Genomic DNA, 18446 nt, shown 5'->3' on the forward strand with positions numbered 1-18446 from the left:
ACTTATGTTATGAATTATTTAAAATCAGACCTAGCTCCCCACTAGCTGAAATGTGCTACTGACACACCTCTCTCAGAAAAAAAAAATCTCAGACTGATCCGTGCTCTTTTTTAGTGTTTTATATCCAGCCATCTTACCCAGTGAGCTTGTTATAAAGGATGATGCTGCAACAACTTTAGCTAATAATAATAGTCAAACAATATAATTCACCCGGTAGAATATCTCATTCTGTTGATATGAACAGAGTGAGATATCATGTCCATAACGGATGTCTTCAAATTTGAACTGGTCACTGGAGGTGTTTGCAGTGTGCTTTATCTTGACTGAATTTGCATTTGGTTACCCAAAGTTTCTGGAGGGATTACATGGAAGAAGACTTTAGGTCATTATTCTAATCACCATCATCCGCACAGGTTAAAATAGGTGATTCAGCTGTTTTCCTGTTTGCAGCTAACCCAGGATCAATAGGGGCAATACCACAAATATCACTGAACTGGTTTTATATATTTATATAACCTCCCACTTATTTAATGATTTGATGTTACATTTTTAACTACGAAAATTGGAGGATACAAAGCATAGTTTAAACAGTAAATGTTTATTCTGTTTATAAACGCATAGCTCTCAGGTTGAAATTACATCAACCTACGATTGGGTGCCTAATGGTAGGAGTCTACTGGTCAGTCTGACTAATAGAGCCATCTTGGGTCTCTGCCTTACCATGTATGATAAGTCAAAACTTGGAAGTGCATATGAATCTAAACTTTTCTCTTCTGATAACAGTATGGCAGATACCTCTTGTTTCAGAGTCTTCGGCAAAATATTGTTTGCTCTCTTTTGAATTACTCCAGTAAAAATAACGAATCATTGACTGTGGTTATCTCCTATCCTAGATTACAATGTATAACAAAGACTTCCCAATTACCTGCCCCAATTCTTTCAGAACCTACAGAATGCAGCTGCCTGTATGATTTTCCAACTAGGTCTTCCAGGACCTAGCACTCAAATGCTGGTATTTTTAAACATTTCAAATCCATAAACCTAAAGCCTTTTGCCTGGTTTAATAAACAGTGAATGTCCTCCAGTATATACCCTCGATCCAGCGAATGTGCTGCCTATTCTGGCCCAAAGGTATTGAAAGCATTGCATGTAATGTTTCTCTCCCATTACCTGTTCTTTTATGCTTATCCCACTTTGGTATCTTGCCTACGTCAAATGTGAAGCGCTCTGATACCCTCCTGGGTCTTGTTCGCGCTATACAAACTTTATAAATAAATAAGATATAAATGTTTTCCTTTGCAGTTGTCCAGCCAGAGGAAAAAAATTACACTCAAGCCAGAGGGAAGGATTCTATTGGAAAACATCCATTTTTTAAAGCCTACTAAACAACTATTCGTGCTCAACGGAGTTATCGACCCTCCCTAGCTGATGTAGTGGCACGGTTTCTATAGCGCTAGAAGGCCGTCTTTAGTAGCACTGCTCTGTAACACATTAATGACCTAACATATAATTTGAGCCATGGCCTGTACCTAAAATTTTCTCCTTGAGTTGTCAGAGACTATTCCATTGTCCTCAGAGTCCTTGTGCTACACCGAGGTCACATATGCCACTTTCTCAAAGGATGTCTCCATCAAACGGCAGAGGTGTGCCTTAATTCTGGTTCATAGCAGATTTCACAGCATGCTGTGTGAATTATGCCCCTCAGTTTAGTGATATCCTTTCTGCTTTTGTAATTGTATTCAGCCATTCTTTACCATGTTCTTTTGTCTCTATTGTACTCCTTTAAACTTAGGTGTGTTGATCTATTCCTTCTTTACACATTACTGTGATTAGTTGGGATTGTGACATAGTTGGGAGTATGATGACGGGGAGGACTGTGTTTGCCAATTTGACATCGAAAACTGGTATGAAGAGCCTCATGATGCCAGTGGACTGGACCTGATACTGCCCATGTGTCCGCCTCTGGGCCTGCCACAGCGGAAAGCACCTTTTTTCGCTGTGGTAACAACTAATGTACTGACAGGAGACTTGAAAGCTTGTCAGGCTTCCACAGAGCCCCTATTCCATTTAGTAAGACCCTTACAGATTCTTTTTTAGGCACCTGGTCCAAGCCTTGTTCAGACCTGCCTGTTATCAGACAGGTTTTTCATTGGCCTGGAGCTGCCGACCGTGCCTGCATTTGACAGCACCCAACGGCAGAAATTTTGGTGGTACAGGCATACACCAGAATAATTGATTCTATTGCCTTTCCCTACCACTCTTTCTGTTTGGAAGTCCAAATTAATAGAAACATTTGGTAAACCGTTTTTTTCCTCCATGAGCCTTGCTCTGAGATCAATAAATAGCAGCTGTCTCCTGTGCCTCTACTCCCATGCAGTTTGGGGCACAGTGGCACATATTTTACTAGCTGTTGCAGATGATCTTTGTGAATCCATTACCCAGACTATTCAGGACAACTATGATGCTGCTAAATTTGTAGGCGGATCTGAGCTGGACCCAACTGACTTACTGGAACACTCCATGGAACCATTATGGGTCTTCAGCTCCACGCTTGGATGAAGTATATGGGCTTCTCTCAGGATGTCCAAGCATCCTTAATGAAAATGCCGTTTAAACGTTCTCCTCTTTTCAACAAATGAGCAGACTCAACCTTGGGACATATCAAGGAAAGTGGAGCCTCAACATGTTCTTTTTGCCTTCATGTTTTCAAAAGGCAGTACTTTTCTGTGGCTGTGGTAGAGATTTCCCATTTTGCCAGTGCCAGATTCCTTCTCCAACCCACCAGGCCTTTCAGCCCTTTTGCGACCAAGGACGTGGTTCTCAGAGACAACAAGGACAGCAGGGACCATGTGCATCTCAGTCCTCTGCCCCTCCAGCAGCCACAGCTCAAAAACTGCTTTAGTGTGTCCTTGCTGGTACACAGCTGCCCTGTCGAAGGCAGCATATTTCCTCCAAGAATGGCAGGCCATCACGACAGACCGATGGGTCCTCCAGATTCTCTATCTGGGCACTGCCATTCCGTGCCATTCTAGCCCGCTACATCTTACACTATCTTCTGGGTAGCTTACAAAATACCATCTGTCTGTCTTACAACGGGAAGTGTAGGCCTTTTGGCCAAAGGGGCCATGGAAAGGATTCTGGCCTCAATAGAACTGTGTGTTACTCCCTCTACTTCCTTGTGCCAAAGCAGGATGGTAGCTATTGTCCTATTTTAGATCTTCACCCTCTGAAAGCTTTCCTGCAGAACAAAAAATGTATGATGTTCACACTAATCAAGGTCCTGTCTGCCCTAGACCCTGGTGACTGTGTGGTGGAAATGGACATGCAGGACGCTCATTTCCACATCCTCCTTCGGCAGGTGCACAGATGCTCCTAGATGCTGTAGTTCATAGTAGGTCTGGGACATTTTCAGTTTGAAGTGCTCCCCTTTGGCCTCACCTGTGCCCCATTAGGTGTTTATGAAAGTGATAGCAGAGGTCGCAGCACAACTTCAGATATTAGGGGTACCAGTCTTCCCCTACCTCGATGACTGGCTGCTAAAGGCAGACTTGCCCCAGGCAGTCATCAACCATGTCCATATGACTGCAAACCCTCTAACATCATTGGCGTTTACTATACACGCTCTGAAGTCACACCTGACTCCTTCGCCGACCCTCCTTTTCATCAGAACCATTCTGGATAGGATACGTTGTTGGGCCTTTCCCCCGGGGTGGAGAGTCCAGGATTTTTAGTCTATGATCCCAATATTTAGGCCTTGGTCCTAGATCTCAGTATGGATGACTTTGAGGCTCTTCAAGTTGTTAGCCTCCAGCCTCCTGACAGCCAAGCACACCAGGTGGCATATGTTGACTCTGCAGTGGGACCTCAAATCCCAGTTTGCACAATGTCAGGGAAATCTGTTGGTTTGCATCAAAATTTGGAGGAGACTGCAAATGATCTACAGTGGTAGCTACTGGACTGCAGTTTGGTCAGTGCCCGGCCCCTCTTCTTACCCCACACAGAGCTGGCGGTTGTCACAGATGCATCGCCACTGGGTTGGGAAGCTCATCTGCCAGAGGTAGAGATCAGAGGCTTCTTGTCTCTGTCAGGTACTGGTCTCCCCTTCAGTATGTTGGAGTTGAGGGTAATTCACTTGACGTTGAAGGCCACCTTCAATGAAGGCTGATGCTTGTGCTCCTGCACAATACCACCACCATGTGGTACTGCAACAAGCACGGTAGGTTGGGGTCCTCCGCCCGATGTTCTGTTATGTTAGTTCGTTTTTGTATAGCGCTGGCTCACCATCCGGTCTCTTCGCGCTTCTAAAGGACAGAATTACAACAGACAATGTGCGGGACTGAAGTGAATGAGTTATTTCGTGGTCAGTGCCTCCTGGAACAAGATAGTCTTAAGTTTTTTCCTAAAGGGAAGGATGGCAGATTCCTTACGCAGACCGTCCGGTAAATCATTCCAAAGCAATGGAATCAAGGTGGAGAAGGCAATGCCGCCTTTACGGGCCAAGTGGAACCGGGGATTGACCAAACGACGAGCGTAGGGTCCGAGCCGGAATATAGCTTGTCACCCGATCCTTAATATAAGCTGGAGCTCGACCGTAGATGGCCTTGTGGGTTATACAAAGGCCCTTAAATGAGGCTTGTTGCCTGATGGGTAGCCAGTGTAATTTAGCCAGCAGGGGGGAAGCATGAGTCCGTCTGGGTTGGTCAAAAACCAGACGTGCCGCGTCGTTCTGCACCACCTGCAATCTCCTTGTTAATTTGCAAGGGAGGCCAATGTACAGGGCATTCCCATAGTCCAACCGAGATAGAATTGAGGGGGAAACAATGACCTTAAGGGAGTTGGTAGTGAGGAGAGGAACAAGTTTTCGCAAACACCTCAATATCCCTGTGCAGGTGCCAACCACCGCCGACACTTGATTGCTCATAGAGAGGTCGGCATCGATTTTAATGCCCAGGCTTCTAACCACTGGAACTGGATATGGGATGACTCCCAGTTCCGGCGGCCAGAACAGGTCACACCAGGGACTATTGATGTAAGGAACGGCCAGGATCTCCGTCTTATCAGGATTTATTTTAACAGTTATCGGTCATCCAACCTGCTGTGAAACGCAGCACCTCTTGTACGTGTGCCTGAGAGGCACTGGAGTTGTTAATCCGTACAAGCAGCTGAGTATCGTCTGCATAATTGAAGACCTGGCAGTCCAATTTAGCCAAGGTCTCCACCAATGGATGGAGGTAGAGATTAAAAAGCAAGGGTGACAGCGCCGAGCCCTGCGGGACACCACAAACCAGAGGGCCGGCGATCAAGACCAGATCCCCTAACTGTACCCTCTGAGTCCGGTTGGTGAAGAAGGATTCGAGCCACTGGTATGCAGATCCCACTATACCCACATTAGCAAGACGAGACAAGAGGATTTTGTGGTTGACCGTATCGAATGCCGCTGATAGGTCTAATAAAATCAGGGCACTCAATACTTTCTTGTCCGCCATGACCCTCATCTCATCCAGAACGGATAGCATCACCAACTCCGTGCTATGATGGGCTCTGAAGCCAGCTTGTCTAGGATGTAATAGACTATGTTCCTCAAGAAAGATGGAAAGTGTTTTGAGGACATGTTGTTCCAGCACTTTGGCTAAGTACGGGAGCTGGGAGATTGGCCTGTAGTTTTTAAGGGCAGAGGCATCCGCACCGGCTTTTTTAAGTACGGGGGTGACTCTTGCCTCTTTCAGCGCGGGCGGGAGGGATCCCGTTTCCAGAGAGTAATTCAATAGCGTGAGAATTGGGCCTTCCAAACTGAGAAGAGCCAGTTGGAAAATTCTTGGGGGGCATGGATCTGCTGGTGAGCCTGATTTCACCCGACACACAAGAGGAAGGAGAGAGTGAGCATCCAGTGGGGGGAATTTCACAAGGCGGCCTTCCAGAGGAGAAGGGGCTATAGATTGCGGAGTAAAGCCACGGCTGATTGAGGAGTTTTTTATCTCCATAAGGATTTTATCAACCTTATCAGGAAAGAACGCCTGAAAGGTGTCACAATCAAACAGGGGGGCTGATGATTTTGCCCCCGTGTTGTGGCTGAGCTCTTTCAAGATTTTAAAAGTTTCTTTTTGCTTGTTTGTGGCCTGCTGAATTCTGCCCTCATAAAATTCTGTCTTCCTTTCCATGATGGCAGATTTATAGGAGGAGAATAGGATTTTATATGAATTAGGGTCCTCTGGTTTGCAATTTAACCGCCACCTCCTCTCGGCTTGGCGGAGCTTTTTCCTCAAGTCCCGGAGATTATCATTAAACCAGGGAGCGCCATAACCATGTGCTCTAATTTTTACCTTTCTCACTGGCGACATTTGATCAAAGGCAGAGTGAAGGCTCGCCGTAAATTGATCATACACCTGTGCCAGGTTGCTAAGATGGAGGTTAGTGCCAGTGGATGCGCCCAAGGTGGAAGCCAGATGACTGGCTTCAACCTTCTTCCAGTCACGCGTTAATCTCCAATCTGATGGTAACTGCAATGGCTGACTTTTGCTCGGGACCCAGCAACTAACTAGAAAATGGTCAGACCAGATACAAGGGTCGACTTTTATCTGTGTGGCTAATGGCTGTGATGACCAAATTAGGTCCAAAATATGACCTTTAGTGTGTGTGGGGCAATCTACCAGCTGACAAAGGTCGAGTGCTTTCATGGCAGAGTCCAACTGGCGTGCTAAGAGATCTTTTTGAAGATTATCCCAATGAAAATTAAAGTCACCTACTATTAGTACCCTTTCATAACAGGTGCATAAATCCATAACCGCCTCAATGAAAAGGTCAATGAAAATAGGGGGGGGACTGTGGGGGACGATACACAACCATAAGCAGTAGACAAGAGTTTTTAAACAGGATGTTACCCCCAGTAGGTCTGTCCCCTCAAGATGTTCAGCCAGGACCTTAGTGAACCTGTACTGTTTCTTGAAGATAATACCCACACCACCTCCTCTTGCATTTCCCTGTCTATTATGCCAAAAGGCCTCGTAGCCTTCTGGAAGGGCCGCAATGATGTCCGAGGTAGAGGAATCCCCTAACCAGGTCTCTGTGAGAGCTAAGATGTCAATATCACTCATATGGAGCAGGGTAAACACCTCTAAATGATGTTTTTGCAGGGAGCGGGTATTCAGGAGTCTAATATTAAGTCCACATGATTTATCAAGGGAGGGAATCGGCGCAGCAAGTTCCCGCTTAACCAGAACTCATCTCTATATAGCCGATGTTCCAAAAGATTCTCCAGGTTCCGCTCATTCAAGTCATAGTCTCCCGATGCCAAGGACCTTAAAGCCATAGCGGAATAGCTATACCAGGGGCAAGGGGGGTGGCCCCTGGTCCCGGCTGGTCGCAGACGGGCTTGCCTTCGGCGCGCCACCGGTGCGCCCGCTGCGCACGTCCGCTGCGCTGACTCACCATGCTGCCTAATGTAGGAAGTGAGGGAGGGAGGAGGGAGGAGACCTCGACGCTGGCGCTGCGAGAAAAGCTAGAGCGTCTCCAACCCCAGCGCTACTCTTCAGGCGGGTCTGTTTACAGACACCGCGTTAGCGCTGAGGAAGTTGAAAGCCCACTACAACTGGGAACACATTTAAAAGCACAAATACCGTTTTTAAAAGCACGTTCAGTGCAACAAATAAGTGCAGAGAAAAATACAGTTATGCAAGGAATTATAAGTTTTAAGATATGCGGTGACCGAACCCACCACACAGCACAGTACTGTGTCCTGATTCAGCCCTCTAGTGTCGAGGCCAGCATCACTTCCGTCCTAATGTAGGAAGTGAGGGAGGGAGGAGGGTGGAGAACTCGACGCTGGCGCTGCGAGAAAAGCTAGAGCGTCTCCAACCCCAGCGCTACTCTTCAGGCGGGCCTGTTTACAGACACCGCGTTAGCGCTGAGGAAGTTGAAAGCCCACTACAACTGGGAACACATTTAAAAGCACAAATACCGTTTTTAAAAGCACGTTCCGTGCAACAAATAAATGCAGAGAAAAATACAATTATGCAAGGAATTACATGTTTTAAGATATGTGATGACCGAACCCACCACATAGCACAGTACTGTGTCCTGATTCAACCCTCTAGTGTCTAGATGTCAGGAGGCCCGCACGTCTGACAGTGGTTGGAGCGCCGAGGAACATCTCTGGCCGTATCTCTAAATACCAGAGTGGATGAACTCGCTTAGCAGATCATAAATGGCAGCTGCACCTGAAAGTGGCACAAGGCGTCTTCCGGCAATGGCGAGAACCTTAGCTCGCCATTTTTTTAAACCGCTTAGAATGAGCAATATCAGCACTTTAGTGCAGGAGTTTAAGCAGCTCTGTCTCAGAGACGCTCTCTATCTAGAGTGGAGCATGGAAATACTACATGCCTTCTCACCAGTGTCTCTCCAGCAACGACCTCTGAAGAAGATTAGGAAGGAACCGGACTAAGTCATCCTGGTGGCCCCGGATTGGGCCAAGAGAGTGTTGGACCTGGAACACCTGTGTGTCATCATGTCCTCCAATGGAGATGCTGCTTCTGAAGGATCTTCTGTTGCAGTATCAGGACAGGGTATTCTGGGCCTGCACTATTTGCATCTCCATGCTTGGGGTTTGAGCTGCAACAGTTGATTTCCTTTGACATTTCACCTGAGGTCATTGATGTCAACTTGTGTACGCCGATCTTTGTGACACATTTGTGGATTGGTGCTGCACCTAACAAATTTATCCATTATAGGCAAAGTTGTATGAAGTTTTATTGTTTTTACTGTCTGTAGACCAGAAAATAATTACTTTGGGCACTGTTAAGGGCTACTTAATGGCTCTTTCAACTTATTTGGGTTCACAGATCAGACTTTATTTAAATCACCTGTTGTAATGAGATTTTTTAAAGGTTTGCTACATTTGTTTGCACCGAAACCTGTGGATTGCCTCAGAAAGAATTTAACTTAACCCTCACTTTCTTGATATGCATCTGTTTTGAACTCGTGTACAGTTTTCCCTTGAGACTTCAACTTCAAGATAGTCTTTCTCATTGCAATAACATCAGCCAGACATGGCAGTGAGCTTCGGGCTATTTATGTCAATCCACCTTATACCGTCTTCTTTCCAGGTAAGTTGGTTTTGAGGCCCCAAGCTTCATTTCTACCGAAGTGGTTACTCCTTTCCATGTCGAGTGTGCGGTGACCCTTTCGGCATTCTTATCTCATCCTCATTCCTCTAACGAAGAAAAGAGACTACATCGTTTGGGGCCTAAAAGGGCATTAAGATTCTATAGCAATCTTACCCAGAAATATAGATTGGACAATCGGCTCTTTCTATTGTTTTCCGGAGCAAAGATAGGCAAGGCAGTGCAAAAAGGCACCATCTCTCAATGAACTGTTCTATTAAAGGTTTGCTAAGCATTGGCGAAGAAGCAGCACCCAGAAGGCTAGCAGGCGGATTCCAGTAGGGTCGAAGCTGCTACTACTGTGTTAGCATGCACTTGCTGATCGTGGGCATTTGTCTGTTGGCTACGTGGGCGTCGGTACGCATATTCACACAGCACTGCTGCCTCAACAGTTGGGCCGCTGAAAGGGGCATTTTGCCCACCCGGTCCCACAGGACTTTTTAGTCTGAGCCAGTTCACAGACCCACCACCTTGGAAGAAACTGCTATGGTATCTATTCTGTATATTCACTATCTTGTGGATATGCTATCTAACTGCCGGTTCCTCACCGACCATCCCACCTCCCCGTTCTGCGAACTGTCCTCTTTTTCCAACTGAACAAGACCTAAATTGAAGATCTGCACACTGGTCATGACAATCTTTCAATGGGCACTGTCTCTGAGGGCATGGACAGCCTAGAAAGCAATAGACTTCAGTGTGCATGGGTGACACATATGCAGCTCCACTCATCACTTCCTGAGCAGAACAATGTTGGTGCTGTGCCCAATGGTGCTACCTGTCGACGCACAGAAGAATTGCTCTAAAAGTTAAAGGTTTTTAGGTCCAGTCTGACGCCCGGTCAATATTCATAAGGTGAGAATCTGTGGATAGATAGAGCATCGACCAGAAAGATCCTTAGTGTCGATAAGTAAGGGAGCCATGCTTGCAATTTTGTGCTGCCCAGTCACTTGAGTAAGGTATCGTATTTACTGGCTCACTTCTTTGACAAATGTTATTGCCCTAGCAAGAAGTGTATTACAGACCTATAGCATGCATCTTAATACCAACACAGTATATGTTCACCAAAGGTGATGACAGGGACTCTTCAAGGTGAAGAAGGATCATTTCCAACAATGTCCTAATGAAGAGTCCCAGTAATGTAAGCACTCATCCCTCGATAACAAGTGTCATTTATATATTAAAACAATTTGCATCACACTCTTGGTGAGGAGGAAAGTCCAGATAGGGAGGCCTGCAGGCAGGGGCGGCTCTAGGCTCATGGCGGCCCTGGGCAGGGAGCGTAGATAGGGGGCTACGGAAGAGGGGGTCCGGACGGGGGCGGAGCCTCCCACCCACCCAGAGCTCAGGAAGGTGGAACAGAGCCGGAAGCCGCCAAACCCTGCCAGGGGCCGCATGCAAATATGTATCCATCCCCAGAGGATTAATATATTAAGGATATATATTGGTGTGGCGGCCCCTGGGGTTTGAGCTAGTGCACAGCTCACATATGCCTCAGGCCACCCCTGGTACAGAGCTTTCTTTTTTAGAGTTGGTAGGTCTTAACACGAGATATAGGATAGAACCTTCCTAAAATTAACTATCAAGCACATTGTGTAATTATCTGCAACCATGCTAGCCTTATAGATCCCACAGCTCAACTGGCATGTGCACACAGCTGCCTTTTACATATTTTCTTATGTCCAGCACTACTAGGTCCGAAACATCAGAGAGGAAACACAACAGAAAATTGCACAGTTGGCAAGCTACAGCTTAAATCTCTATGCAATCTTACTTACACACACCACATCATATTTAGCTTAATTAATGTTAGTGTCTGACTGAAAGTCTGTTATGCTATTCTCAGTTATGAATTATTTCTCAGCTGAAAGTGTTTTCATTGTGATTTGCTTGTGTGTTTTCCAGGAAGGTTTCCTACATCCTTGATTAGATTTGTTCCTCGTTCTTTTCTTTGTTGACTGCTAGTCTGCTGCTTTCACGCGATTTGATGCGGTCAGCTGTATGCTGCCCTTTAGAAGTAAAGCTCCATCTTTGTTGAGGTGAACATGCCCTTGTGTTAGTTGGCAATGTAACATTGTTGGTTGGCTGTGTGGCCATTGATATGTGTTTTTCCTTATCAGTCAATCTTGTGTGTGGCTGTGCAGGTATGTTGTGCACCTCTCGTGGAATGTAAATTTCTGATGGCAGGCAAGGCACAGGGGGGGAATAGGTGTCACTAGTTGTTCACACGGATTCTTAGGTTTAAGACATTGGCGCTGCTGGGGCCAAGCAGCCCATAGATCCATGGATAAACTGAAAACGGAGATCCTGTCAGATTTGTTGCTTCTCCATGAAGGCGTATGTTGCAGTCCTTGAATGCTGGCATGCCGTGCACTCGCTAAAAACCAAAGACCGTGTTGCATGTTGGAGGGGTGTGGAAGAATGTTCTGCTTATTTTTCCAGCATGCAGGCAAACTAAACCTATGAACCGTTCAATGCAATGACCGAGGATAAGCTGCTACTGTTTCCGTTCCCTTCTGTGCAGCTACCATTAGCGTCCTTTTCTGTACCGAGGTGGAGAACATTTAATGGCTGGAATGGTATGCAAAGGTCTCTACCAAGATTATCCTCCTCCCAGCCCCTTCTTTGCTTTCCCTCAGTATTGTAGTTATAAGTCGCAACAGGCCAGGTTTATTAACTTCGTTCGGAAGTTGACACTTGATGCCAGTGATGAGATGTTCAAGTACATTCAGAGTTGCGTCAGCCTTCTTTGCACACGTCACCACTGCTTTCGGAGAAGAAAATTGCACCATTTCCAGTTTTGTATGGTGTGAGGGAGGACAAGGAAACTTGAAATCTGGCCAATTATCTTCTTCTTACTTCTTTGTGTTCCTTCTTCACGCAAAAAAGATGCATCCCCAGGTAGAAAATGCGAGCTCCTAGGCACTCACAACTGGTACAGACCTATTTGTCTTATCAGTAATTGATAACTGCTCTGTTAGCAAAGTCCCTCTCGTCGTCATCTCCCCCCTCCCCACATTAAGAAGAGAATCTCCACAGTCTTTTCTGTCTTGCCTACCTCCAAAGTGTTACCATTAATTTCCTCTTCTCACTGTTTTTAAGTTCTTATTTTTTCCCTTAACTCTTTTTTTTTATTCTGGCTTCTTTCTCAACCTATTGGTTATTTTCTTTCATTTCCAATGTCCACCCCATCTTTCTTCTTTCCATCGTCCTCACTCCTCATAAAATGGGAAGACTGATGGCAGGAAGAAGAGATATTCTTATTCCCTGTATTCATTTATTTCACTTGTTAAGGTCTCCTCTCCGGTTTGCTAATCGGTCTCCCTCATAACATTACATCCACCCTAATCCAGTTGGAATAGTTGATGCTGCAACTTACCCGGACTGTATTGCAAATTGCCAGAACAAATCTCTATAGCGTGCCCTTTCGTGTATGCCCTGCATCCCCCTGATGCTATCCCTTAGAGCTTTGTGCCCATTTCATTTTTTTTTTGTGTGAGGGCAGTTAAATGTTCAGATGATCTGTATTTTGTTTTTGTTACTTTACTGCCCTAGGCTTTCTTTATTGCCTCTGTTTTATAGCTGTTTTAAACAGCAGAGGCATGGATTGAAAAACGGAGGGTTCCCTTAAATTAGAGAATTTTTTCTGACCCCTTTGTGGCCCAGGATAACCGCTCCCTTGTTCACGTGCACATTACATAGAACAATTCAAGATAACCTAAGGGATTCTAGGTCTAGGATCTCCCAGCTTCTACTTTGCTGGTATGAGTGCCACATTCTCTGTGACGGAGTTACTCAGGTTTCAGTCAGCAAAGACTAGTATTTTTCAGACTCCATTCGAGTTGAAAACTTGTAATGTTCATAGTGCAGGAAAAATGAGTGCGCTCAGGAGATCTGTTACCCTACTATAATTTAGTACCATCTCAGATTAGGAAAACTCTTGCATTGAAAACCATTTTCGATCTGGATTTTACACTTCTATATTTGGTCTTCGAAACAGGAAGATCCTTTGAAAAGCATCCTTTGCCTAATTAATTTATGGGTGTCCCTTGCTTTAGCTGACATCCTTCAACTGTATGCTTTTGCCTCCAACCCAGGAGGCTTTTCAAAATAACAGATATATAACAAGAGGACCTTTAGTGTTCATGTATACCTCCATGTACAGGTTGGTAGAACCCTCAGACACACATACTTGCTACCTACGTGATGTTCAGCAAGTGAGCAAGAAATGTCGAGGATCTTCTTAAATCCATTGAGGATTGGTGCCATTTGTTAATACCTGTAGTATTGGGTCATGCCTGACTCCTTTAAGCATGAGAGTTAACAGTCTCTTCTTTCATCTCCCGTTTATTTTGATTACCAGTGACTTACCGATCTTCCGAATTATTCCCTTAGGTTGAAAGTTACACAATGTAATAGCCTTGTGCACCACCTATAAGACAGCAGACAAAGACACCCTACGTTTTGCAAAAGTTTAAAAATGCCAATATGCTTTTGGAGCAGGCTGGTCCAATTGCAAGGTAGATATCAGGGGTTCTTCTATGCCAGGTCCTCTTTGCTAGAAATGACCTGGTTGGCATCTTTATCCCTTTAAAAAACTCAATGTGGTAACCCTAAATCAGATCATAGCCTCCTTCATGAGGAAAGTTTCTATATGATGATGATTTCATGTCGCAGTTGTGAAGGTTATCCACACTGTAGCATTATGGGAGACCAACAGTGTCAATACCTAAATTCAGTGCTTTAGTTGTTAATCAAGATGCCTGGCAATATGCTACCACCACGGTCTTAGTGACTGGCTGTTTAGAACTCCATGCCAACCTTAGCCCAACAGGTCTGTGTCGGGTACGGTAAACTACATTTATTGCTTTTTGGTTCTCAGTGCTCCAGTCCAAATTATCGCTCTCACCGTTACAGAGGCAGCATTTCAGCTGAGGTATTATAAATGTAATTCAGTGTTGAGTCGTTCCCCGATCAGAACAAGTGAGAGTTGATAAAGACACCATGCTTCAGTTCCTGAGCTGATGAGCTATGTGCCTGATTGCCTTGTGTATTCTTGTAGTGCCTCCAGCAGTACTCATTTAATGGTCTACAGATACAACTTATCTTTCCTGAGAGGATCAGGAACCGGGCAGGAATAGCATAATCTCTGTACCTTAAACTGGTTCAAGCTATGAAAATCCTGAAAGTGAGTCTGCTCAAAGGGGTCCCCTTCTTGCTCTATAACATGGACACCTTCTTCTCGATTAACTCATCAAAGTTCAGATCGGGCACTACCAGTGACTTATTTGCAAGATCTTTAGATGATTGAAGACAGACCGCTTCACATTAACATCTTGAAACCTAGTACAACTAGGCACTATGCTGGTTTCAGTATACAGTTTATGCCTGGAAGGTTGAGAGAGATTGAGCCACCACCCTTACCTGTTGAAAATAAAAGCATTCCCTATAGAATGTGTGCCATCCAGAATGCATATTGTAGCTGTTGACAAAGTGGTGTCGGCAAAATATCAACATCCCAGAAAAACAACAAAGGGAAGGTGTTCAAACTCAGTCCAAGTCATCAAGGTTAGATAGAATGGAGTCAACACAACCAGAATATCCAAGGGTTGCCTCCTCTGGTTGTGTTGACTCCATTCTATCCAACTTTGATGACTTGGATTGAGCTTGAACATCTTCACTTAGCTGTTTTTCTGGGATGTTGACCTTTTGCCTTCAACACTTTGTCAGCAACTACAGTATACACTCTGGATGGCACACATTTTATAGGGGCTGCTTTTATTTTCAAAAGGTTAGGGTAGTGGCTCAATCTCTCTACAACCTTCCAGGCACAATAAACTGCATACTGAAATAAAATCTTAGGAGGCTTTGTAGAAAGGGTTCCTACTAGCCGGATGTCTGAGGTGTCTTACAAGGCCTGATTCTCCACTATCTCTTGAGTTACTGAGTTTAAAGACATTGCCTTTGAAGGTCTAGCCAATGGCCATTTTAATTTCTCAGATTCAATTGGCTATATTTATCTAATTAAATGGTGTGATTCATCCGTCTTGATCACAAGACCAATTGGTTACTAGTTATCAATATGATAGCATTTACTTTGTTTTTGCTATTACATTTTGTAGGCGCTTATTAATCGCTCTTCTGGTCAGTTAATATCTTTTTTGTCACTTGCTACCAGACACGTTCTGGTGTTTAAGCTCATGTTTAGCTGTGAAAGTTAGCAGTTGGGATGTATAGAAATACTCTGCAGCAGATTTATTTTCTTATTTCTGCTAAACAGAGGGACACCATTTCAAAGGTGGAAAACAACTTATTCATCATGAATAAAAAAAAAAAATAGGCGAGTGAGTTTTGGCAGTTATTTAGTCATTGTTGGCCAACCTATTAGATTCTTGTAGCTTGTGACATTTAAATGGTTACCTTGAAAATAGCTTCTTTATTGTTCATCACTAAGCTTACATCTTTTATTTCATCAGGCAGTTGGTTTGAGTTTTACTTAGCCTGCTAACCTCATCCATTCCAAAAATAATATTTTCTCAACTAACCAGGAAATCAATTGGAGCCAATTTAGCCTTTATTGCAGAAATGTAAACATGTATGTACTTTTTTGCTATTCCTCATGCGTCTGAAAGCCCTCCTTGCTTGCTTGGATCGAGACAAGTTCCACTTGTAGAATGGAGTACGTTTAGAACTAATTGCTAAACGTCTTGCAACAGGATACTATTTTTCTTGCATATTTTCCTGCCTTTCTATGTGTTTTTTACCCCTTGGTCTGAAATACCCACTTGCATTCTTTCTCTCCATGCCTGTCCGTTTATTTGACTTGCGATCTTTCATCCAGTCTGTCACTCTTCAAGCATTTCCTTTCACTTTTTCCTTTCAATGGTTGTGTATTGACGATCTTGTCTCTTCACTTTTGACCACCATTCAGGCTTGGAATATATCGACTTTAGACCCAAGGATCTGAAGTTTCTCTTGTTGCCTGAACTTTGACCAGAAACGCTGTGATTGGCTAAGAAAATGTAAATTTTCCAGTCCTCTAGGTTACCCAGGAAGGCGATTGGGTGAAGGGGATGGTAGGACGTGCTGCCTTTGCACCTTCTCTCCTTCATGCTAATCTCATTCATTCCTTTTACATGTCCTCGAATATCTGTCACCTCTGCTTGTTAGTCTAATGGACGTTGCGTTGAACACTCCATGGTTTGGAGAAGCTCCCCTCAATCCTGCAGGAGCCCCGATCTCCATGAAATTGCACACCATGATCGCCTAGTAGAAAAGCCCTGCTCGCATTAACCCTTTCATACACCTTGGTTGTCTTTTAAGTTGTAATATGCACAGTTCTATTTTAATTTGTTTTGATATGCACAGTTCTATTTTGATTTGTTTGATTTTGTGTTCACACAAAAAACTAATGCATTTGGATTTCCCTTTTTATGCTAGTATGTTTTGTAATGTGTTGGATTTCATTTTAGACATTTTGTTTTTTCTTTCTGCAGCCCCCCAAGTCATCTTTTCAAGTTGCTCAGTTTGGTACTCGTGTCTATTTTATTCCATCTTTCTATCTCCCTTTCCCTCTTTCTTTTTTGCACAGTGGTGTATTATCACCTGCCATATTCCCTTGTGCCTTTGTTTACTACCTCTCCTGATCTTTGTTTTTTTGTTTCTCTCTCCCCCTTTACCCTTAAAACAGATCAAAGTGGTGAACGCATTCCGTAGCTCTTTATACGGAGGCCTGGAGAAACCAGAGTCCCGAAGCTCCATCCATAACTTCATGACCCACCCTGAGTTCAACATGGAAGAGGACGAGCCTCGAATACCACTTATCGATGACGAAGAGGATGATGATGACAGTGCCGAGACTCAGGGGCTCCTTGGGCAACAGGCGAGCATTCCCCATACATCACTCCCCGTGAACACAAATAACAATGCTGTGGACGGGGACCCCGTGTCCATTGTCGCTTTCCAGTCCGAGAGCCCCTTGCACAGCCTGGAGACGTCGATTTAACCATCTATCCCTTCTCCTCGTGTATCCTGTCCTCCCAACACCTCATGTGACGTCAAAAAAGGGATTATCGCATGATAGTCACAGCTTCACAGCAGATGTGATCCCTTTATCGTAAATCACACTTTCAACCTCCATATTTTCTCTTAAATTCGAGGGTTAAAGGAACCCTCTCTCAGGCCTTTTTAAATCTTGCTGTATTTCCATTGGCTAGATCCATGGTGGTTGTAGAAAAAAATATATATATCATCTTCATCATGTCAAATATAATGTACCCAGCAAAGAGCTTTAAAACATGCTGTCCTGTCACACAGCTGACAATCGCACAATTTCTAATGTGTGATCACACAGACCCGGGAAGCGATTGGCTTTGTGACTGAACGCTCTGTATTTGGCTGTGTAGCTGTACAGGTTTCTTGGGGCATGCAGATGCAATCACGATTACACAGCTAGATGACAAAGTAGAAAGCAGCCCATCACCCTACTCTAAAAGAAAGGGCGCTTGTTACTTTTGCTCATTTAAGTCATGTTTTGCTCTTCATCATCATTTGCAAACAAATGTGTCTTCATGTAAAGGGAGGGACTTCTCTTTCATATAAATTTGCATGTTTATAAAGGAAAAAAAAGTAAAAAAAAGAATAAATTGAAAAAGCTCCATCTCAGTTAGAGAAGCACCAGTCGAACAGTTTTGTAACTGTAACTGGGCAGTGTTTAAAAGTCAAAATGCTCACTTTAAGGTGGTGAAGCAGGTGAGGGACTTAGAAAAACACTTGGGAATGGAATTTCCTTCTTCTGACTCTTTTATTCCCCCTCCAAAATGTGTATATAATGCTGCAAGACCTGATGTCTCAGAATCAGTCTTCCACCTTCATCCTTGTATCTTAATGCTCCTCACTGCCCCCTGACCAGATGGTGACCCCACTGAGATGTCAGGAGAGGAGTTGCAGAAGTCTTAACTCTAATGTCTTTGTGTCTTGCCGTAATGGGGATCTCTGTCCAGGAAATTCCCAACCTTCCCTCATGTGCCATTCTGCTCACCCCCAGTTCCCAGAGAGGCTACATTTGTCTCTGATTGTGGAAGGGAGATGTGCTGCAGCAAATAAGACTGCCGTTTATTATTACCCCCACTTGCTGGTGTATTGGGTGGAGATGGGGGGGGGGGTCTTTTCACTGCCAGATAAATGCTGTATATGCGCTTTAATGTGGCCAATATGGTTACTGCTAATGAATATTTTCTGTGGGTAGTGTATATAGGATGGTTTCCTCTTCAGATATGTACGCATGAAAAGGGG

The 18446-nt window shown here is 44.4% G+C and overlaps 1 protein-coding gene across 3 annotated transcripts in view; it reads left to right on the forward strand.

Annotated features, from left to right (window-relative positions):
* The window catches only part of ATP2B4 (ATPase plasma membrane Ca2+ transporting 4), a 941067-nt gene extending 923261 nt beyond the window's left edge, over positions 1 to 17806 (forward strand). For 2 of the 3 annotated variants that reach the window (XM_078644684.1, XM_078644683.1), the window contains one exon: positions 16843 to 17806. In XM_078644684.1, the coding sequence (XP_078500810.1) occupies positions 16843 to 17157 (315 nt within the window). In that variant the 3' untranslated portion in view covers positions 17158 to 17806. The remainder of the gene's footprint in view (positions 1 to 16842) is intronic. The other variant, XM_078644686.1, reaches the window with a different exon arrangement.
* Positions 17807 to 18446: the final 640 nt, after the last annotated feature.

Source organism: Lissotriton helveticus, chromosome 5_1 (genome assembly GCF_964261635.1).
Source record: "Lissotriton helveticus chromosome 5_1, aLisHel1.1, whole genome shotgun sequence".
Taxonomy (NCBI): Eukaryota; Metazoa; Chordata; class Amphibia; order Caudata; family Salamandridae; genus Lissotriton; species Lissotriton helveticus.